The 22,007-nt window shown below is 53.5% G+C and overlaps 1 protein-coding gene across 1 annotated transcript; it reads right to left on the bottom strand.

Moving 5' to 3' along the window:
- Nucleotides 1-572: 572 nt before the first annotated feature.
- On the bottom strand, nucleotides 573-21,359 carry LOC311159680 (proton-coupled amino acid transporter 1-like). The gene is made up of 11 exons (XM_084215881.1): nucleotides 21,297-21,359; nucleotides 17,872-18,019; nucleotides 17,085-17,175; nucleotides 16,397-16,485; nucleotides 16,076-16,171; nucleotides 15,299-15,383; nucleotides 13,007-13,225; nucleotides 12,668-12,766; nucleotides 11,100-11,266; nucleotides 6,013-6,182; nucleotides 573-3,260 (listed from the first exon to the last, which is right to left on the bottom strand). The coding sequence occupies exons 2-11, from the start codon at nucleotides 18,012-18,014 to the stop codon at nucleotides 2,992-2,994; spliced, it is 1,428 nt and encodes a 475-aa protein (XP_084072007.1). The 5' UTR covers nucleotides 18,015-18,019; nucleotides 21,297-21,359; the 3' UTR covers nucleotides 573-2,991.
- Between the last annotated feature and the right edge of the window lie 648 nt (nucleotides 21,360-22,007).

The raw sequence follows: 22,007 nt of genomic DNA, 5'->3' as shown, positions 1-22,007 counted from the left end.
AAGCCTCCTAGTTTAAGGAAAAAAATCTGCCAGAGTTTCTAAAGATGAACTTTTTATAGCACTGATTTCCCAACAGCCCTGTAATGACACACTGCAATGGCATGAATTATTCAGCAGTGAGGAGAAGCTGAGCTGCAGCAGTGCTGGCAGTCTCCCAGTGTGGGCTGACTTTTGCTCCTTTGATCTCTAGGGTGGATCTGCAGCAGTTCAGCATCCCCCGTCTTTTTTCAGATGCCAGGCTCTTTTTTTCAGCTGCAGCCCCACTTTTGGCATATATAGGGAGATGAGAAACCAAGGCCCAGCTTTGGTGAGGCAGAGAAAAGCTCAGCCCTACAAGCCCAGAACCTCTGCCCACAACCTACTTGCACAAATGAGGTCAAAAGAAAAATTAAATTTTCCAAGCAGCAAAACTGGAACACTTTTATTTGAAAAATTCTCTAGGAGGGGATATAGTGTGTGCTGTGTGGGGGTGGGAGCAGCACAGGATCCTGAGTGCCTGCTGGGCTCCATATCACCTGCTCACTTCTTTTGGAAGAAAAACCCACACTTCACACCCCCAAAGCCTTTACACATAAAAAATAGATCATATTTATTGATTAAAGTAAGATACATAATTCAGGTGCAGCGCCAGCTCTCCCGCTGGGCAGGCACCTGTGCTGTACACTGACAATATCCATAGGCACAAGACATGGACATGAGCATTGCTATATTTACACAGACAAGTTTCTTGGTTACTGAGCAGCCTACAATACACAAGTGTCAAGTTTTCGTGTCCATCGTTGACCCCTGGCTCAGCAGAGCCCCTCACACTACATTAGTCACCAGCATAAGTTGTCCCATCTTCAAACACCCCTGCCCACCCCATTAAAAGGGAAGAGCTGCAAAACCTATTTAATGCTTCTGTGATATCCCAGCCCCCTTGGAAATGAGGTCTTCACTGCTGCTTGCAAAGTGAGTTTGGATTCCCAGTGCCAGGCCAGGGACATGCCTTGGCACACAGCTGTCCCTAAAATGTGGCCAGCCTTCTTTGAGTGCACTACTAGCAAGGCAAGGGGAAGCATCACACATCCCCTGCTCCTCACAGCACTCTCTCCTCTGCTTGACAATTCTGACTCAAACCCAACCCCAAGGGCCACGCTGGGGTCAGTACACAGAGATGGACATGAATATTGCACTTGTCCCGCTTGTGTCATGCCCTGGAGCCCCTTTCAAGCCCTGGGTGCTTCCTTTCTATCCCCACGATGCCCTCCAGAGGGAGGATTTGAGTTAAAGCTTTGCTCTGCTTCTGACCAAGCCAAAACCTTCCCCAGCACAGCCGTGGACAAGACGAGGTGAGCCCCAAGAGATGCAGGGAGAAGAGGGGCTGGAAGGGGGCACAGACGTGGCACAGACCCACCCCACACCTGGCCATGGGTCCACGTTCCGGCATGTGGCACCCAGAACTGCCAGCAAAGAGGCACAGTGCAGACACAAGCAGCACCCAGGGAGAGGCAGGCTGCAGGGACACTGCTCCACACAGCCTTCCCCTCACAGAACCCAGCCAAACACCAAAAATAACTGCAAACCTCACCCTCCACCAAAGATGGGAACACAGCCCACTGGTGCTGTACTCAGCCTCCTTTCCCACCACCAGCAGCCTTTGCCCACCCCCAGGGAGACATGGCTGCAGTGGGATGAGGGATGAAGGCTCTCCAGAGAGAGCTGGCATTTGGGTGATGCTGTGTTAACAGGCAGGAGTTCAACCTGTCCTGTGGAGGATGCATTTGCTCCCTTGTCTTAAAAAAGTAGAAATCCAGTAGAAAGGTGAGGAAACTCTCTAGGGAGGAAGCTGGGCTCTCAGAGAAAGGAAAGCAGCAGCACCACGGGACCATCCCCACCAGGCATGCACCAGCCACAACAAAAGAAGCAACAGGAGCACAGGGAGAAGTGCCAGGGAGCTGCATTCTACAGGAGGAGAGGAGCTGGGCAGAAGAAGAGGATGCAGAGGGAGTGCAACCAGGAGAGGAAGGGTTAAAAACAGAAATATTACGGAGTTTTTGTGTGTGATTTGACATTCAGTATCAGCCTGCAGAGGCAGGTGGAGCGTGCCAGGGCCAGCTCAGGCACTGTAAACAAGGTGATGTATTCTTGTGGTGTGTGGGCAAGCATGTGGTGACCCCTAGGGAAACCCCATCCCACCCAAAAACGACCAGCTCAGCCCCTGGTTATGGCAGAGCCTGTTTGCTCCCCACACACCTCAGTTCTGTAAAGTTTCTGAAAGCCAAGCATTGGGCTGTGCACTGGATGGAGATAGAGAAGTGTCACTACTGAAAGCATGGACCAAGGGTCAGCAAAGCCCCCCAGTGCCCAGCTCCAGGGCCTGCTCAGACTTCCTGCTCAAGGCAGCTGGAAACAGAGCTGAAGCACTGCAGGAGCCAGTGCACACGGATGGGGATCCCACTGAGAGAGAGCTGTGGGCCTCAGCACGCTCCGCACCTCAGGCTCTCACCCACAAGGCCAAGGTGAGGAGGGAGCTCCACGCTCTCTAACCTGAGCTGAGGTTTGTCTGTTGCTGTAAAAATAAAGTGCTCAGGGGGAAAAAAAAAAATCAAACTGGCACAAAAAAAGAGTAGTCCCTGTTCCCCGCCCTGACTGAAGGGACAGGGGAAATATGGAAAGGTTAGGATTTTTAAAAATAATAAAATAAAATCTACATCCCTGGGATTCCTCACCTCTCAAAGTGCCTATTTACAGAGGAGCTGTTTTGCTTTACCACCTGCCCTAAGAGCCCCCAGAGAAGGCACTGCCCCAGCCTAGATCCTACCTTCAGACAGAGCCCAGGGCAGGATCCTGCTGCAGCTGGGCCGTGGTGCTGGGCAGCCCCGTCCCCTCACAGACCAAACCCACCACACTTCCCAAGAGGAGAGGGGAGGCCGTTCCCAGGAGAGCAGTGCCCGGTGTCCATGCACCCCCAGCTCACAATCCAGAGGGGCCAGCAGGGCGAGGGGATGGTCACTGCACCAGGACAGTGGTGGCATTCACCACGGTGGCCGCGGGTGCCACCAGCTCCACCAGCGCCTCGTACGTGCCCACCACGAAGCCCACGAAGCCGAAGAGGCTGATGGCAATGTCCTTGGCAATGACAAGGGGGTGCATGCCCTCGGAGTAGTAGGTGGCAATCTCCAGCAGTGGGGGGAAGATGAGAGCCAGGGCGCTGCTGCTGACGGAGCCCACCAGGGAGATGACGAGGTCCAGGCGCGGGATGAGAACGGCCAGCACGCCTGGAGAAAGAATGGACACGACATCAGTGCTGCCACCTCCCAGATGGCAGAGAGGCACCTCCCTGTGTCAAAGTTAGCAAAACCCCACCCAGGGATGGCACTGGCTGAGTCCCACCTCTGCCCTCCTCCCTGACAGAAGACAAGGCTGCATATTTTTCCAGCAACTCCTCCCCAAGAAGCAATTAAGCTGTTAAATTAACAAGCCTTTTTGTTGCCCTGGGCGCCACCAGAGCGAGCTGCAGGGCTGAGCAGGATGGATGCCACTGGCTGCCAGCATTCCCGACCCCCCTGTGTGAGCCAGCACTCCTGCTCCCCGCACCTGGGGAGCCATAAAGCCTCAGAAACCCCATAAAAGCAGGAGAAGCGAAGAAAAAGGTATCTCCCCCCACTCCAAATCAATCCATGTGGTTTGCGTGTGTTTAGAGCTGCTCCAGCAGCAGTACGCCCACGGCACAGCCCGGGGGAGAACATTTGGTAGGACTCATTTGTTAGGTGAAAACTGTAGCCAAGGAAAATCCCCCTGAGAGACTCCTGACAGCTTGAGCTCAGCGGTGAGAGTTTAGGAATATTCCTGCTCCTCCTCCTGCATGGCACCAGGAGGGGACAGAGGGATGTCACCAGAGCTCTGCACAATGCAAGAGAACCCACTGCAAACAAAGCAGACTTCACTGCTTAAGCAGTGACCAAGAGAAATAAATTGGTTTATTGCTACAAAAGCTTTTCTGCTTTGAAACAGGAGACACCTAGAACCACGGCAGGTGCAGCCCCTGTGGAGAAGGGACATCTCAGGACTCCTTATTGGAGGGATTTGTTCTCTTCCTGACAATCAGCTACAGGCAAGAGAGCCTCCCTAAGCCAAAGATCACCCATGGAATTGCAGAAGGAAAGCTTGGGAGACTGACTGTGCCACCACTACAACACTGCTGTCATCTGGATAAGCCTAGAGATAAACCATCCCTTCACCAAGGGAAACAGCAACAAAGGTCCTGAGCCAGTTTATCCTGGTGCTCAGCCCTGAACAGAGCCAAAGCAGTGTCCTGCCAGGTGACTGCTGCAAGCAGCATCCCTGCTCCAGCAGCCTCTGAGGAGAGCAGAGCAGCTCCCCTCCAACAGCATTCTCAGCCCACCCCACACTGCTCTTTTGACTCAAAAGTAAACAAAATTATTAACTCCCCTCTAAAACAAGCAGATTTGAAGCACCAGCTGCAGTCCTCAGCCTCCGGGGAAACGGTCTGATTTCTGCAGGTATTAATTCAAAGAGGTTTTAAGCATGCTGGTTTTGAAGTTTAAGGTTGAAAGACACCCATACACCAGATTGCATCCTCTTTTTGGGAGCCAAAGCCCTGGTGGGGGCTTGTTGTGCGGCCACACAACCATCCAATGAATATTCATGCAACCCCCCAATTGCTTTTATCCTCAGCAGGAGCCACAGAGATCCCTTACAAGGAAGGGTAAGGGGAGGAGGTACAAAGGAACCTGCATCCTTCCACCAACACCTCTGCTGCCCCCCTACCCCCAAACAGGAGGGTACTGCTGATGCCTAAAGCCATCCCATCTCTCCAAGCCTTCACTTCCATGGCTTGGCACAGCCCAACACACTCCAGGAGAGGCTCCAACCCCACAAGCAACTTCCAAGTTCACTCACAGCAGGAGGGTGGCCAGAGCATATCGCCCAGCATGGCAGGATTTCATCCCTGCACCCTCTGAGGACATCAAGGCTTCAGGAAGTCAGCAGAGAGATGGGCCTTGCCCACCTCTGTTAATGCAGCACTTCTGGCCTTTCATGAGTGAGAACCAGAAACAGCAGCACCCTGCTCTCAGCCAGCTCCACCACCCCTGAGTTAGCACCATGCTCCTCTCAAACCCAAGCCAAAGCCAGCTGGGACACCGGGCCAGGTCCCTGATGCTCAGCTCTGGTGCATCAGCAGCATCAAGCCACGGAGCAAAGCTCCATTTCAGCAGGGGACGCCAGGGAGCTCAGTCAAGCATCTCAGCTGTGCTGACAACAGCAAGCACTTGGTCTTCAGGAATCAAAGCCAGCCAAAATCAGATAGCACCTGATTCGCTCCATATCTTTCCCAAAGGTCCACCTGGCTTGAGCCAGGAGCCTGTTCCAGCAAAACCCTCCTACAGGCATCACACACCATGAAGGGAAGGTACCCTGTGGGGCTGCTCCAGGCACACCTGCCCAGCAGCACCCCTCAGCTCTGGTTATGGGTCACCTACCCCTGCCAGATGTCTCTTGCTGTGCTCCACGCTGCAGTGAGTGTGTGGGCACAAGAACAGCCCCATCCCTCACAGTCAATGACTCCTTTGCAGCTGTGCCCCATCACACAGGCACGGGGAGCCTGGCTGCACACTGCCTACAGAAAACAGCCTCTAGGCTAGGCTGCCCTGGCACTGAACCCTGTGCTGGGTGTTCCATGCAAACCCTGGTGGGACTCAACGTCCTGCAAAACTGCCATCCCCAGGCCTGAGGCTCCAAGGGGATCTGCCACTTCTAAACAATGCAGCTTCCTACTCCTCCACTGAGAAGACTGGTCCCATACAGAGGGACCAGAGGGGGCAAAGGATCACTGCTGCTGCTCCTTGGAGGCACCTTGTTTATATTAGCCAGGCCCAGGGACTACCAGCTGTGAGGGTGAGGGCTTGACCAGCAGGACTAAAGGTGCTAGGGTGAGGGGTGAAGGCTCAGTGGGAAGAAGGCACCACAACCTCATAGGGAAAGTCAGACCAGGTGGTTTGTACTCACAGGTGACACAGACCAGGGCCATCCTGAGGAGCAGGTTGACCAGCCAGCCCCAGCGCTCCGACACCCGGGCCACGAGGGGAGGGATGATGATCTCGGCAGGCACGTAGAACTGCACGGCATAGGTGAAGAAAATCCCAAAGGAGAAGAGCAGCTTGACAGCTTGGTACAGCCTGCAAAGGACAAGGACACGGTGAGACAGGCCCTTGCTCCAGCCCCTGCCACATCAACAGCAGAAAAGGAATGTTCTGCAAGGACTTTTGTGAGCTAGGGGTCTCAACTCCTGAACACCCTTAGAAAATTAGGGGTGATGCATTTAATTCACATGGACCTTCACTGAGCAAGTGACAGCAAAGACATGTAGCAGCTGCAGCCATGATTACACATTCCAGCTGCTGCTTGGCTTCTGAGGAAGAGGACAGCACTGCTGGGATAAGTCTGGGCTTCCATGCAGAGTGAACATCACAGTGTTCCAAAACCAAAGTCATGTGAACAGGCAACTCAGCCTCCTCCATCAAACAAAAAAGAGCAGCTATTTTTGGAACGCTGCATGGTACATGTCTGGGGGGAAGAGAATTAAAAGAGCAGTTTGGGTTGAGCAGAAGGAAGGCAGAGTGCAGACAGGCTGCAAACAGCACCTTGGGCTCACCCCAAGACAAATCTCCCTATGTCCCAGATCCTGCAGTGATACAGGGTGGCTGCAGGAGAGAGCCCATCTCAAGTGACCAAAAGGTACCTCCCACCCCATCTCTGCCCTCAGCTTCCCAGCAGGAGAAAAAGCCTCTCCAGAAGAGAAGTAATATCTAGTTACCTCACATATGGTCCTAACCCTTCCCCAACTCAAGACACACTAACCAAGCAGGAAACATGAGTCCTGGCCATACCACTTGGGTAAATATGGGGTGGATCCAAGCTGAGGAATGTATCTGGCTCCTGCCTTCCCTCTACCTTCTTTGGGCCCGTGCCCTTCTGTATGCTGGGTCTCAGCACCCACCTTCTACAGCAGCCTTAAATCAGAGAAATCTAAGTATTCCCATGCAAGACACCTTTGAACACTAGTGGCAGAGTCTGGCAGAGTCAAACATTACCCACAGATAGAGTTAGGGATCACCTAAGTGAATGGAATGTTACACAAGTCTATGGGACCAGTCCAGATGTATTCAAGGTTGCAGCCAACAGGAGCCTCAAGCCACCTTATCATCTTCAAAAGAGCAGGGTGCTCAGGGAGAGGACCTACTGCCTTGGGAGAAGAATAATATCCACCTTCAAGAAGGATGAGGGAAGGTACAGGCTAATCAGCCTCACCTCAATCCCCAGAAGAATATGGGTTAAGTCCTCCTGGTATCTATTTCCAGGCACATACTGGACAGCAAACAGCCAGCAGGGATTTGCCAAGGCGTAATCATGGAAATATCCTCATCAGTGACCTGGATGAGCTTTCAGTGACCCAGAGCACATTCTCATCAAATTCCAAGCAAGATCAAATTGGAGGAAATGGCTGACACAGCTCAGAGCAACAACATGATGTCACAAGCAAAGCTCATGTGCAAACACAAATTCCCACACATGTGAGGGCTGGGGCCAGGAGAACAGGACCTCGGGGTCTTGGTGGGCAGCAGACTGAACATGAGCCAGTAGCAGCACCCTGCAGTGATGAAGGTCAATCACAGAGCAGGCTGTGCTAGCAAAAGCACAGCCAGGAGGTTAAGGACAAGGATCAAGAGATTATTTTCTTGTTTGGGGCTTGTGCATCTTGAGTATTGTGTCCAGCCCTGATAGTCCAGGACAGGACACTGTCTTATTCTGCAGAGCAAGTTGAGTGCAGGCTACTAAAATGGCTGGGGCTGGAGCATGTTGTCCAAAAAGAGGCTGCAAGCCCTGGGCTCATTCAGCACGATAATAAGGTTCAAAGGGGATGTTATTAATCTCTTCAGCTGCCTAATAGGAGGGCATGGAGGAGAGAGTAACAGCTCTTCTTGGAGTTGCACAGCAGAAGAACCAGGTGCAATTAGACAGAGCTGCATCTTCAAAGAATGGTTAAGGGCCTGATTGATAGGGAATCACTGTCCTTATTGATATTCAACACTTAAGCTGGTGACAGGACCCAGTGATCCCATGGTGTCCTCTCCAATCTGAATTACCCTGAGGTTCCAGAGGCAAACTGAACTCAAAGTTATCTCCAGAGTCCAGAGTGCACCTGTGCAGCCACACGTGTGCACAGGAGCCTTGAGCCACCGACCCACGGCTGGCATATCTTATCACTGCATTCCCAAGAAAAGGATTCTATAAAAGCCATAAAGTGCTCCAGGGCAATCCAAGATTAATAGTTGTTATTAAAAAAAGTACAGAAGAAGGCTGTGTTCCTGTCCTGCACAGGTCATGAACCATGACAACAAGATCAAAGGGCACTTTAAATACCAAGAAGAGGAAAAATTCAAGCATTATCCTTGATCCACAGAAAACAAAGACCCATGTAGGGCCTTGGAGAGGCACTCTGCCAACTACAGCAACGCCTGCTTCAGCCAGATTGCCATGCCAGGCCATCCCAAAAAGCTGCAAGAAGTGAAATACTCTCCTGGGACCATAAGCTCTGTCATTACCTTCAACTGGCCACATGCAACTCAACAGCTTCCTCCTCATTACAGCATTTCTTCACCCTTCACATAGTGCAGTGAGGCAACCCTTCCTAGGAGGCAAGGAAGGATTTCTGCACAGCAGCACAATATTTTGGACACTGTGGTTAGACCTGGGCACTGGGAACTGACACACTCCTCATTTGAGGAAGCTGTGGTTTCAGAGAAACGAGACTGGAAAAGCCCTTAGTCACCCTGTAACTCAACGATTCCTGCAGCACTCACCAAATCTGCTCCAGAGACCTCCAGGCAATGGCTACAGCTAAGGAAGGCTGCAGCACCTCCACCACAATCCGTGCCTTGTCTCCCAGGCTGCAGGCAAACCCCATGACTTCTCACCCACAGCCCTTATGACCAGCTCCCACAGCCCAGCCTCTTACTGTCAGGAAGAAAACCCATGGGCGAGGCAGGATGGGCAAGACTTTCATCTCAAGAGCAAGTCTTCACCCAACACCTGTGGTTCAATCTACAGGAGTGGTAGTGAAAACTTTATCTCAACTGTCACAGCCCTTACTTAAGATAACCCATTTCCAAGTCCAACATCTACTGCCGAGAGGCAACATGCACAAACATCAAGGTGTCCTGAGTGCCAAGTGACAAGGACCACAACACACCTTCCCTGCAGCTGGCCTGCCACATGCTCAGGCTTCCCCAGACACTGCTTCCAAAGGGCTATTCTCTTCTCACTATCCAAAAACCCTATGGCTACTTTTAGAAAAGTAACTTTAGAATACTTCACTTTCAGAAAAGTAGTTTACTTTAAGAAAAGAAACACGGATTCATACTCTGTAGCCTAGAAAGTCAAAGCAATCCCATTCTAAGGACCTGTTCTAAGGGAGTGTTATTCCTCAGGGCACACAGAGCTGAGACTCCCTGCAGAAGCCCCTTTGCAGCATTTCAGGTCAGCAGATGTCATTGCAAGCTGTGGCATGCAGAGCCCAAACCTGGAAATGACCTGCTTTCCACCTTCAGGAGAAATAGCAGCATCTCATCCCCTCCACATTGTACTTCAGCTTACTGAGCAGAAGGGATTCACACTTCCTGTGCTTGGCATGGTGGGATTCTGACCTCCCTACAACACAGGCACATCTTTCCACCAGCCCCATCCCTCCTCACTGAGAGCAGGGACCTGGCAGAGCTCCCAACACCTGCAGGGGACAAGACAAGGCTCTTGGCAGGAGCAGGATCATTTCCCACACCAACACCAACATCCAACAGTGCAGTCACTACACAGACCCAGCATGAATGAACATCCATGCACTCAAACTGAAAAGAAACCCACACAGCAATAATTAAAGCAAAACCAGGCTCTATTTTTGTCAAATCTTTGCTGTCTCCAGAGCCCCAGCAGCGCAGCTCTACCAGGATGACATGTGGAAGCACCAGTGACTCAAAACTTAAGTCCTGCCCAAATTTACTCCAACAGTGAGACAGTGAGTCCCACTGCAAGGTGCTGGCTGCTACTAGGAGCAGAGAGGATGGGCTGAAGTGGAGGACAGGCACCCCCAGCTCCAGGTCTCACTCTGGCCTCTTGCAGGATTTCAAGCCAGCAGACACCATCAAAGAGGATGGCTTGCATTTCTCCTGTGGAAGAATATGGAGCCATGACACTAAGCAGCCAGCCATCCTCAGGGACTGAGCAGCACACAGCTTAGGCAGCTGCTGCAGCAGCCACCAGTCCTGGCAAGAGGAGAAACAGCCCCTCCAGGCAGGCACAGGGTCAGACCACAGGGCTCCAGAGAGAAACTGGAGCATCCCAGGAGGCTTCACCAGATCTCAGAGGACAGACAGGTTTGGGAGGCTGCTGCAGAGCTCAGCCCCCACAGAACAAAGGGGTATCCTCATCTGCTCCCCTGGGGTATACACCAGCGCTCATAGGCAAAGCATTGGCTCAAGATGAGCCACATCCAGGCACAATGTGGAGCCCAAAAGTGGGAGTTTCAGCTCCAGGGCTGCAAACAAGGAACACAACCCACATATGAAGATGTCACATCTCACTCCCTCTGGGAGCTCCCAGCTTTGGGTTGGTTTTTCACGTGCTACATTTGAGAAGAGAAGTGGGTTTTGCACAATTCAGTGATGTTCTGGTATGGCTGCATGGGGGTTGTGTTCAACATCTGCTAGCCAGAGCCCTGCTGAGCCCCAAAAAGATGCAACAAGGCTCCAGGAAAAAAACAAGAGTTGCACCTACTCAGGCAGGGACCAAAGGGATCCTGATGAAGCAGCCTGAGCTCCAAGACACTACAACAGCTCAGACACTACAGCAACAAGCCTCTTCCAGCACATGCATCTGACAATCCTTGTCAAACTCGAAGTTTGTCTATGGCACAGTTCCTTAAGCTTCCTCAAGCTCACCCAAATTAGTTCCCGTAAGGAGTGAGGTCCCCCTCTCCCACCTGCCTATCTGGGCACCTCATTCCACATCCCCCAGTCCCTCCACTGCCTACAGGGACTCACCAGCAGTTGGGCAGGTTGAGTGTTATGCTGGCCTGAATGTCTGTCCCAAAGCGCAGGTACCCCAGGACACCCAGGCTGGTGTACAGGATGGTGACAATGCTCATCCCCACGTACAGGATCACTGGGAACTGACGGGGCTTCTTCATCTTGTTCTCCAGAGGCAGCACCTGGGAGAAGAGGAGGAGGAAGATGACAGAGCTGCAGGTTGCCCATTCCTCTATACCACTCAGGCCCAAAAGGAAGGAGGGGCATCCCCATGGTCAAGCAGAGCCCACCATACCAGGATGGGATAGTCCCACATGGAGCCTGGAGAATCCAGCTGAAAAGAAACCCATACTGGAAATCTGATTTTTGTGCTCCCATTGGAGCATAGCAAGTCTCCAACAGATCACCCACACCCTTGTCTTAAAGATGGGACCTGCTCTCTGCCCTTGGCAGGAGCTGTGCCCACTGCTGGGTCTTAGGGCAATGCCAACCACCCAAATCTTGGGTGCGTTACACTCTGCACCTCAAAACAGCACTGCCATGCCCACTATTTTACACCATCCTATTTTCCCCAATAAATTCTGGAAAGACCAAGACACACTCTCCTCTGTAGCAAGCTTATCTGCACAGATTTCAACCAGGCAGGACAATAAAAAGAGCAAGGAAAGGTAATTCTCCCACCTCTATACTACTGACACTAAATATAGGCCTTCAGCAAACAACTTTATAGCTGTCCTTGGGTGGTGTTGATCTCAAGAAGGGAGACAATGGCAGATCTGGTGAGGAGGCAGGACAAGAAAAACTTTGATTTGCTTCTTCACCTCAAAGTCATGCAAGGAAGAGAGCATTTTTGCCTCAGTGCTGGCAAGAACCCTCTGCCCAGGGCATAGCATTCAGTAAGCACTCCTCCTGTAATGGATTTGGCCCTCTCCAGCCCTGTGTTTACACAGCCAGCTTATATTAAGAGATGAAAACATTTTTTTCTCCTTTGAAGGGAGCTCCCGGAAACAACTCACAACATCTTAGGGAGTAATTAAGCTCTCCACCCACCCACCCAGCTTTTTTCACAGACACAGTTGGTCTATTTACAGCATCTTGCATGAGAGGCCCATTTGCATGGGCAGGCTGGGGCCACACGACTGCTAAAAGGGATCTCAGTGCCCCTGCAGCGGGGCTGGGGGGGGGAAGGATCACATCTTTTCATGCCACACTTTTTGGCCTCCCCTTTAAGCAACCTCAGGATCCAGCCTGGTTACAAGACTCAGGACAACTCCTCATCAGACAGAAGAGCCCGAGGCAGAGGCTGGTGTGATTCCCAATCTACTGCCAGATAAAGCCACCTCTAAAGCAGCAACCAATGCCTGAGGTTTGGAGCATGTGCTCCTCCAGCCTCAGATGGAAGCACCAGAGTTTGACCCAGGAGATAGCCTGGAGCTAAAGTTAACAGCATCATCCAGAATTTGGGCTACTGTCAGAAAAGTTCAGCTGCAACTGCAGCTGCAAAGCGGAGCAGGTGCTGCAGCAAGCCCAAGCAGTGCTGAGCCTCCTGTGCAGCAGCCCCACTGCCACATGCCCAGACTTACCACACCAATGCCTTCAAAAGCAAAGATTGCAGTGCCAAAGAACAGAGGGTAGGTCTTCCAGGCTGCTGCTAGAGGCAGGTTTCTGGGATCAGGAATATCCTGGAAAAAAGCCCATGCAGAGTTCAGACACAGGGAGGACACGGAAGACCTGGCCTGTTCCCATCACTCCCTGTCACAGCCCCACACTGCAGGGAAAGCCCTGCAGAGCAGAGGGAACTATCATACCCACAGGAACAAGCAGTACCCCCCCAGCATCCAAATGCCCAATTGCCAAGCTCCCTCCACCTGCCAAAACATTGGACAGCACAGAAATGAGAGAGTGGAGCCATACACACGTACCCTGACGATGTACTGGTAGATCACAACAAGACTGACAAGCATGGCCACGTTGGCCAGCATGGAGAAGATGGACAGGACCTTGAGGTTCTGGATGAACGTGAGCAGCATCACAAAAGGCAGGATGGAAAGCATGTACAGGCGGGAGTCCATGGTGGGGGTCATCACCACTGTCCTGTTTGAGCTGCAGTCATTGGTGGTCCCATTTGCAGCAGACACAACCTGAGGAAGCACAGGAAGCCCTGGTGAACTCCACCACACAGGTCTAAAAGCCACAGATCTTAGCAGCTCATCCCAGGTGGGTCAGAGTACCCCAAGAGCTCACTTCAAGCACAGCTAGCTGATTAAAACCAAACCAACAAGCTGTTTTCAGACAGCTCTGAAGCAAATCCCTGTTATCTTGCAGAGGTGGGACTGGCTATGGCACCTGAGCCAGGACAGCAAATCCTGCCCCAAGCCCAGATACACCAAGCAGGAGGACTCAGCAGCCAGGCACACAGAGGACAGAAAGCAAGGGCTGCATCTTTGCACTGCCCACGAGGTCAGTTGAGAAGAGAGGAAAGAGGCAGTAAGTGCTAATTCCAAATGTATCCTTTCCCTCTTGCTGCACCAAGGTGTTATCTAAGTCACAAAGTCCTTCAGTGCCCCATTCACATGCAAGGACATCTGGAAACTACTGCTAGCCCCCAAGTTCACTTTCTCATGACAAACCATTCTTTCCTTGGGGTCTTTCATTCCAAAGGCACTCCAGGCCATGTGCTCACTTCCAGAGGCAGCTCAGCCCCAGGAACCGGGTGGCCGAGCCATTCCTCAAAAGAGCATAGGCTCCCTGAATCACCAATACAGCCATGACCAAGCTGGTTCAGGTACCAGGTCCTGTCCAGTCACTGCAGCAAAGAGCAGTCTGCAAACTGATTTAACCTGCTTCAGAGCAAGTCCTGCCCCAGAGGAGAAGCTGAAGAACTGTGTAAACCAGCATCCTCTGTGGGAGAGGGCAGTGCAGGGCCATGCACCCATGGGACAGTGCTGCTCAAGCCCCAGCCTGCCCTGCCTCTTCATGGCTTGCTCCAGAGCAGTTTTCCAAACCAAAGCCCTGCCCAACACAGTGGCACCTCGCCCAAGGTACCACCTCCACCATGACTCTCCACCTAACACGCTATTCCTCACCACAAAAAGAAACAAGCAACACTCCCCTCTCCCCACCCAAAAAAATTCCAAAACCAAAGCCAAGGGGTTTCCCACCTGTGGCCTAAAAAACTAGTGTGGATTTGCAGGTTTTTCAAAATTTACCCTGAGGCTTGAGACAGCCTTCAGCCTTTGCTGTGAGGGGCTGAGGAGAAAGAAGCCCACCTTGAAGTGGGGCAAGGGGCTGTTCCCAGGGGTGGGGGCCAGCAGCAGCCTGGCCCCTGCACACACCCTGGTCCCTCCTGCTCTCAGGGCTGGTGGATCACCAGTGTTGACCTGTTTATTCCTCCTGCCACCCAACAATGGGTGCTCCTCACTGCTGCTCCAAGAGCAGAGGAAAAGTCTCACACTGGAAGGACCCCACCCCCCCTTGCTACCCAGGAGCCCCTCTGAAGCTGATGGCCACCACTGAAGAGCTGACAAAGGGCACAGCCATGGTGGCAGTGACCAGAGCACTGCTGCAAGAGCACCGTAGGAGCACATTGGGAAAAAAGCTGAGCAGAGCCTGCAAGGCACTGAGCTGGTGGAGGCTGGGAATGGGGACTCATTATTTCCAGTTTCTTACAGAACAGCAGCCAGCCAAGCGGTTCAGGTTTTCTGTTTATTTCCTCCTGAGGCCTGGCAGGAAGAAACTCTTTCTCTAAAGATGTAATTAAGCTTCAGAGCCACAGGATGAGGAAAGAAACTGGAATGCAAACACATCCAAGGAAGGGAGAAGAGAGGTTCACAGCAGGTCCTGGGACCTACACATTATCATCGACACCAATAAACCAATTAAGTGAGGGGGACAGGATAGAAAATGCACAGTCCTGCTTTCATCCCTTTCCTGTTGTTCCCTCACTAAGGATGGCCTCACTTTTCCTGGGCAACACAGACACCTCCACCACCTCTGGAAAATCACAGAGATTCTTAGGCAAACCTGCTCTGTTTGAACAAGAAAACCAATCCTCCAAAATATCTGGGCAGAGGAGTGCTTTTCAGAGCAGCATATTCTACAGAAACCAGACCTTTGGGGAAAAGCAGGGCACAGGACACAGGAGCTAAGAAAAACCCAAGCACCTTCACACCCTCTCACCTCCCCCCAGCTCATGAAGGAGGTGTAAGTCCAACCTGTTTCAGATTATCCGCCAGAAAGACAAAGTACACGCAGCAGAAACCCAGCTGAGTGATGATCAGGAAAAGTCCCACTATACGCCTGGAAAGCACAAGAAGAGCATTTGTCAGCCAGATCATAAGGAAATAAGAGCCCACTTGGGTTGCCTTGGGTTGCACTTGCAGAGTGCAGCAATGCTGCTCTCCCCTAGGCTGGGGTGTACAGGTCACTTTTCTGTGATCAGGAGAGAGCGCCTTCTCTCCACCCAGCCTCACAGATCTCAGGCTCTCCAGTCACCCCATCTCATCCCTTTCACAAAGAAAAGCCTCCCTTTTGGGTTCAGCATCTCCAGTCTGCTGCTCAATTGTCAGAGCTGGAGGCAACACTCCCTGGACACAGAAAAAGGTGAATGCTCCCATGCCCTGATGGGCAATAATCTGTGTGATGCAATGTGGGACACCCACAGGGCAGGGAGCAGCAACTGGGTATGTTCCATGTCTGGCAAGATGGGCCAGCACTGCAAGACCCTACTCACCCCTTTGTTATGCTGTGGAGACTTAGTTATCCCATGGCATTTAGTGTAAGTCACATCTGGCTGGGGACAGTATTGGATCAAAGACCTCAGCATTATCCTCTCAGGGACACTGAGCACTCAGGGCAGGTGAGCCAAACAGCACTTTATGTCACTTGTGCTTATCTGCTGACACAGCTCAGTGACCAGAGGCTCTTCTGCCCCAGCTGCAGCACATGCTAGGCTCAAAGACGAGTCCCTGCCTGGGGCAGGGGAACAGTACCTTCCCCAGATGGCATGTGTCCTCAGGCAGGCACTGGGAGTTGCCTCCAGCCCGTACATCACAACACCTCCATAGTCCAGGAACTGCTTCTGGAACCTGTCCAGAGAAGGGAGAAGGATCATCACATCAGCCCTGTCTGTTAGTTCCCAAGGCAAATAGTGACATTAAAAGCAAAACAGTTCCTGAGAAAAAGAAGTTCCCAACTGAGGCTTTGGCATGGGCAACTTGCTGCTGAGGGGCTTCAGAAAAACCCCAGGGCTTTTTGGGCAAAAAGGAAGAACTGTAGGAGTTGCAGGGCTGAGAAGGGGAGTTGCTCCTTACCTGTTGCAGAAGTGATGGGCGCATTTGACCAGGATGCCCATGCAGTGCACAGCCACGACTCCCATCACCAGCAGGCTCAGAGGACCCAGCTGCAGGGAAGAGAGGGGGAAGGCTGCACTCTGATGGCCAGAGGCAGAGCTGCACTGTGCCTTCTACTTCCAGACAAAACTACATGGGCTGGGTGAGTGCAAACACTGCTGGAGGCTGAACCAGAGCTCTGGTGCAGCTCCCAGGAACCAGCACCCCCAGGACCAAGTAACCTGACAGAGCCACGAGCTTGGCAGGAATGATGCAAAAGAAGCAAGTTTGGGCAGTTTTAGGCGTAGCAAAGAACTTCTAGGATTGTATTCCAAAGTGTTTTGCATATCCCTACTATGCAGGTGATGAAGAGGTCACGACCTGGACACAGAGTCCTGCCTGACCCCAGGAGAGGAAACCACAGGCCCAGCTCACACACTGACCTCCCCCACACCAGGCAGCAACAATGCAGGAGCAGCAGGAACAGTCTCAGCAGCAAAACAAAGCCACAGAGGTTAGGGTGCAAGCATGGGCAAGTCACCAAACACTGAGAGGTGTCTGGGCAGGAACTCAAGCCCCAACACCCCCAACACTGGCTATGTGAGCTGCCCAGTGCCTCAGGGTCACTCTGCCCCACAAGCTCCAGCACAGCAGGGCTGAGCTGCCTTACCAGGATGCCAGCATTCTTCACAGCCAGAGGCAGCCCCAGCAGGCCTGTCCCAATATTCCCCTTCAGCAGATGGATCAGGGTCTGGTACCACCTGAGGGAGAGCAGATGCAGAGGTCACTGTCAGCAGGCGCCCACACCGAGACCACAGACAGCTTATCCTGTTAAGGGTCCACAGCAGCTCTGAACTGCTGCAGGGAATGCACATGGAGGTCATGATCCTGTCCCCTGAACTCACCTCAACCAGCTGGGACTGAGCTAGGTGTGAAAGCAAAGACTGAACAACCAGATTTTGGATGGGCATTTGCAAAACAAACTTTATGGCAAAACCCAGCATAAGCACAGCCCAGTACCAAGGACCTGCATAAGGAAGTGTCTGAGTTGAAGGAATCAGTCTCTGTCAGGCAAAGACAGCATCCTCTGCACATCTGGGCACAAGGAAGCCCTCAGAACATGGTTGGCTCTGAATCTGGGCATGCTGTTTGCTTGCCAGAATTCCTCACCAAATGAAAGTGCAATGGGAAAATATTGAGAAAAGTATCAATCACTGCCCACTGCCAGCAAGCCCAGCTTCACCAGAGAGCAAAGAGGGGTAGCCTGGGGCAGCTGCTCACTTGGTGCCAACACCCCACAGATGCAGGACCACAGCTGTGCCCTCATCACCCTCGTGAGAACTCCCCATAAAACCACAGTTCCACCATCCTCTACCAAAGTCAGCAGGGAGCCAGCACGACCTCCTCCACCCTCCCCAGTGCCAGGCCAGCCCAGGAAGGAGGGAAGCGTCACTCACGTTGTCCCGTTGGTCTCCCCAAAGCGCTGGTAGGACTCGGGGTGGGCGAAGCCATTCATGCCATCAGGAGGGCTCCCCTCGGGTGTGACATCTGTGGAACTGTAGTCATTGTAGTCCTCGCTGCGGAGGCGCCGGGTGGACATGGTCCCTGTGGGGGCAGTGGCATTAGGGGTGCCCAGCTCAACAGCCCCATCCTCAGGCTTCTTGGGGTCAGCCATTGTGCACAGAGACCGGCTCGCACTGCCAGAGCAAGTTCTCCTCCAGGGCTTTTATACAGCCACATGCTCCCGCCCCAGCAATCAGAGTTGGCATGTCCTAAGGTCAAAGGTGCCTGGCACATTCCCACTGGCTCTTCCTTCAGGCTCGTGCCCATGTTTTGGGCACACCCAGACAGAACGGGGTCAGGATTCTGCAGGCAAAGCCTGAATGTGACCCAATTCATGTCAGGCACGGGAGCTACGCACCCCTGCTCTAAGGGTGGTGAGTGTGACACCACAGGCAGTGGGGTAGGAGGGGACATGCTGGCACTGTGTCCTCTGCTCTGGCACTCGGGACTAGGGCTGTCAAGTGGACAGGCCAAGAAAGAGTAACTGCTTTTAACTTGCACACAGTGTGCTGCAAGGGGAACAGCTTGCTCTTGCCAGGGAAGGGAAAGTTTCCTAACTTCTCTTTTTCTTTCCTTTTCCCTTTTTTTTTCCCTTATTGAAGAATTTTTATTAAGGAAAATTTTTACAAAAATTTATTATACTCCCATCAGAGAGGAGCACAGACCATGTGCTTACAGCAAAACACCTGCCCCAAAGGTTTCACAGCCAAGGAGGTACCTATGGGGAAAAGGAGCTTCCCAGGATGAGGCAGCTGCACAGCCTGGAGCTCTTGCTCCAACAGAAACTCCAATAGTGTCCAGCAAGCCAAGAGCACCACCGTAAGTCTCACCAAGGACACACACCTCTTGTCTTTGTCCGGAAAAAAATCAGCTGGTTCAATTCCCACAAATGCCACACCCAGTATCCTGAACACCCACTGGGAAGGAGCACCAGAGGCAGGGAAATTATGTGTAAGGCTCTTGCGCCACAGACTGGTGATCCAGTCCTGCCCCACGGCTCCGCTGGGCTGTCGTGCCCCAAGCTTCACACCTGCCCCAGCAGTCCTGGTGCTCCCCAACCCCACTCCCCAACACTGGTAAAGAACTGGGAGCAAGAGGAAGCAGCAGAGAAATGTTACCACTGCAAAAAACTGCCTCGTTTCCTGCCAGAGCTCTTCATGAACCCATTAAGTCATGCAAGCGCCTGCCAGATGCAACCTCAGCACAGACCGACACATCTGGCCATGCCAGGAATGCTCAGCCTGGGCAACCCAAGCACTGTTTCACCCACAGAACACCCAGGCATTCCCCAGAGCACTGCTCTGCAAATCTGGCTGCTACGTGGAAAACAAGCCAAGGGCTGCAACCACTGGGAGGGTCCAGCCTGGTGATCAGAAGGGTAGCAGGGAGCAAAGGTTTTTCCTCAGGTCTGGATGCTCCAGATCCCAGCTGCTCTGGAGCAGTTATCCAGACCACAACAGAGGTGCTGTATTTCCTGCGGCACCAGGCAACACCAGCAGCAGGAAGCAGCAGTGTGTCCCATGGAGTACCAGGCTCTGGAGCAGCAGTGAGGCTGGCTGGCAGGCACTCAGAGCCAAAGGCAGCACATGCATCACTCCTGCCCAGCCTCCTCCCTCACAGCTGGGACACGTAATTGTGTCCTGAACCGGCTCTGCCGCAGGCAGGGCGATCCGGCGAGGCAGGGACCAGGAAGAGCGGCAGCAGGAGTTTACACAAGGAAAGCGTTAGAAGCTATTTGTCATCGGTGACAGGCCCAAGGGGCAGCAGAGGAACCTGGGAGGCTCTGCCAAACACCATGGGCTGGCAGAGGGCAAGGAGAGTGGGCAGAGGGGGTGCAGGACTGGGTACCCTTCCCAAGGATGGCCTGCACAGCATCCAAAGTACCCAAGAGCAGTGAGTTTGAGATAAACACAGTGAGCTGACATCACTCTGCCTGATTGCTCCCTGTGGATTTTTTTTCCCTTTCAAGCAGGCCTGTCTGCTTTCTGCTTTGAAGAGCCAGGGAAATGCATTCATCGTGACTTGCCTGCCTTGTGTCTGGATTAAAGGTTGCGTAGCAGCAGGGAGCGAGCACTCTGCTCTCCTGCAACCAACAAGGAAAAGCTGCAAAACTTCTCTTATCCACAAGAAAAACATTAAAACCAAAGCAAAACCCCACTACACCATTTCCTTGTCACTGGAAACAGCAAAGGCAGGAACATTCGGTTCCCACTTCAAACCCAACTCCTCAACCACATTCATGTGCTTTTTTTGCCACCCACACACAGAAGCAATTTCATCCCATTAGGAAAGCTGGGGGGTAGTGACAGCGATTCGTCCCTTACAGTGACAGCCCTATGCCAGAAGTCAAAAGCAAGCTGTTACTTGCTGCTGACCATGACAACTCTCCCCAGCTGAGCTGGGGCTGCGTGTAGATCAGGAAATCTTCCAGAAAAGTGAGCTTCACAGCAAAACTCACTGTCGCTTCCCACCATGCGTGTCGAATCCTTTAATTCCAAAGCACTACTTGTAATAACCCACCTCAGTTTAACACAAGGGAGAGCCAGCACTGCCAGATCCCCCTGCCCTGCCTGCAGGGAGGCCACAAACAAGCGCCTTCCCCAGGCCACCATGACCATGCCAGCCTGACACCTCCCAGTCACAGCATCAGTCCTCTTGTCCCTGTGCTACCCTGTGCTCCCACAGCTCCAAGAATGCCCAGATTCACCTTTCCAGCATTTCACAGCATGGCCCGGTACCCACAGCCCAGCTTCTCTCCCCAGGCAGGCTGCTGGGCACAAACCCCACAGCTGCCACCCCAGCCAGGCTGTGCTGCCCAGCTCCCCTTGCCCCTCCACAGAGTGGCACAACTGAAGCCTGCAGAGTGTGGGCCCCCTGCAATCTCCCATTGCCACAGAGCATCCCACACTCTTCCCTGCACCTCACATCGGGGGCTGTGCCCCCTACACTGCACGGCACGCCCGGAGGAGCCCCACGGGGGCTGCAGCCTTCCTGCAGGGCATCGCCAGCACGCCCAGCACACCCATGTCACCCTCCAGCACCCCCAGCACACATGTCAGCTGCCAGGACCCCCAGCCCTGAGCACCCGCCCATACACAAGGGCTGCCAACGAGGCCCCGGAGTCCCGTCAGCGTGCCCAGGCTGCCCCGAGCACCCACACGGGACGGCGGCACTGCCGGTACCCCGCGCATCCACCGCGCCCCCGGCTCTCTGGGCACGCGGCGGGCTGACAGGCGGCTGACAGCCCCCACCGACAGACCCCACCCGCAGTCCCCCCGTCCCTGTCCCGCCGGTGCCTGTCCCGGTGCCGGTCCCGCACCTCTCCGCCGCCCCGCGCCGCCCGGCCCTGCCGGGCCCGCTCGCTCGGCCGCGCCGTCACGTGACCGCGGCTCAGCTGAGCGCGGCGCGTGCGCGTAGGGAGCGCTGAGGGCGAGGGGCGGGGCCGGGCGGGGCCGGGCGCGGCGCGGCGGCGCCCCCTGGCGGCGGGCGGGTGCCCAGGCCGCTGTGGGGAACGGCGGGAGCGCCGAGCCCCCGAGGGGCGGCCGGGTACGGGAACGGAGCTGGGCAGCGGTCTGGAGCACCGTACTGTGAGGCAACTGTGCTTGTTCGGCCTGGAGAAGGCTCGGGGGCGGCTTTATCACGCTCTAGAACTACCCGAAGGGAGGGTGAAGCCGTGTGGTGTGGGGCTCTGCTCCCAGGCAACCAGCGTCATGACAGGAGGACAAGATGCTAAACTGCGCAGGGAATGTTTAGGTTGGACGTTAGGAAGGCTTTCTTCACAGAGAGAGTGATTAGACTGCCCAGGGAGATGGTGGAGTCACCATCCCTGCAGGTGTTTAGGGAAAGACTGGACATGGCACTCAGCACCACGGTGAAGGGGACATGGTGGTGTTCAGCTGGTTGGACTCACTGAGTGAGGTCACCATCACAGAGATCTTCTTCAAGCTCATTGATTCTGTGCTTCTGAGATCCCCCTTGCCTTGGGGCAAGGCCTGCAGAGCCATGCGGGTGTCAGGGTTATAGAAGGTCA

This window comes from Fringilla coelebs, assembly GCF_963513975.1.
Source record: "Fringilla coelebs genome assembly, chromosome: 15".
Lineage (NCBI taxonomy): Eukaryota > Metazoa > Chordata > Aves > Passeriformes > Fringillidae > Fringilla > Fringilla coelebs.
The sequence above is the reverse complement of the archived record's forward strand: the minus strand, read 5'-3'. Positions and strand labels throughout refer to the sequence as shown.

What these genes read in the sequence shown, in the direction of transcription:
- LOC311159680 (XM_084215881.1), bottom strand. Translation starts at nt 18,014, where the DNA reads ATGTCCACCCGGCGCCTCCGCAGCGAGGACTACAATGACTACAGTTCC. An exon ending in CTTTTGAAGGCATTGGTGTG is followed by an intron (nt 11,267 to 12,667) that starts GTAAGTCTGGGC and finishes CTCTTCTCCCAG; the next exon opens with GTGCTGCCTCTGGAGAACAA. An exon ending in GGCCCTGGTCTGTGTCACCT is followed by an intron (nt 3,261 to 6,012) that starts GTGAGTACAAAC and finishes TTCTTTCTCCAG; the next exon opens with GCGTGCTGGCCGTTCTCATC.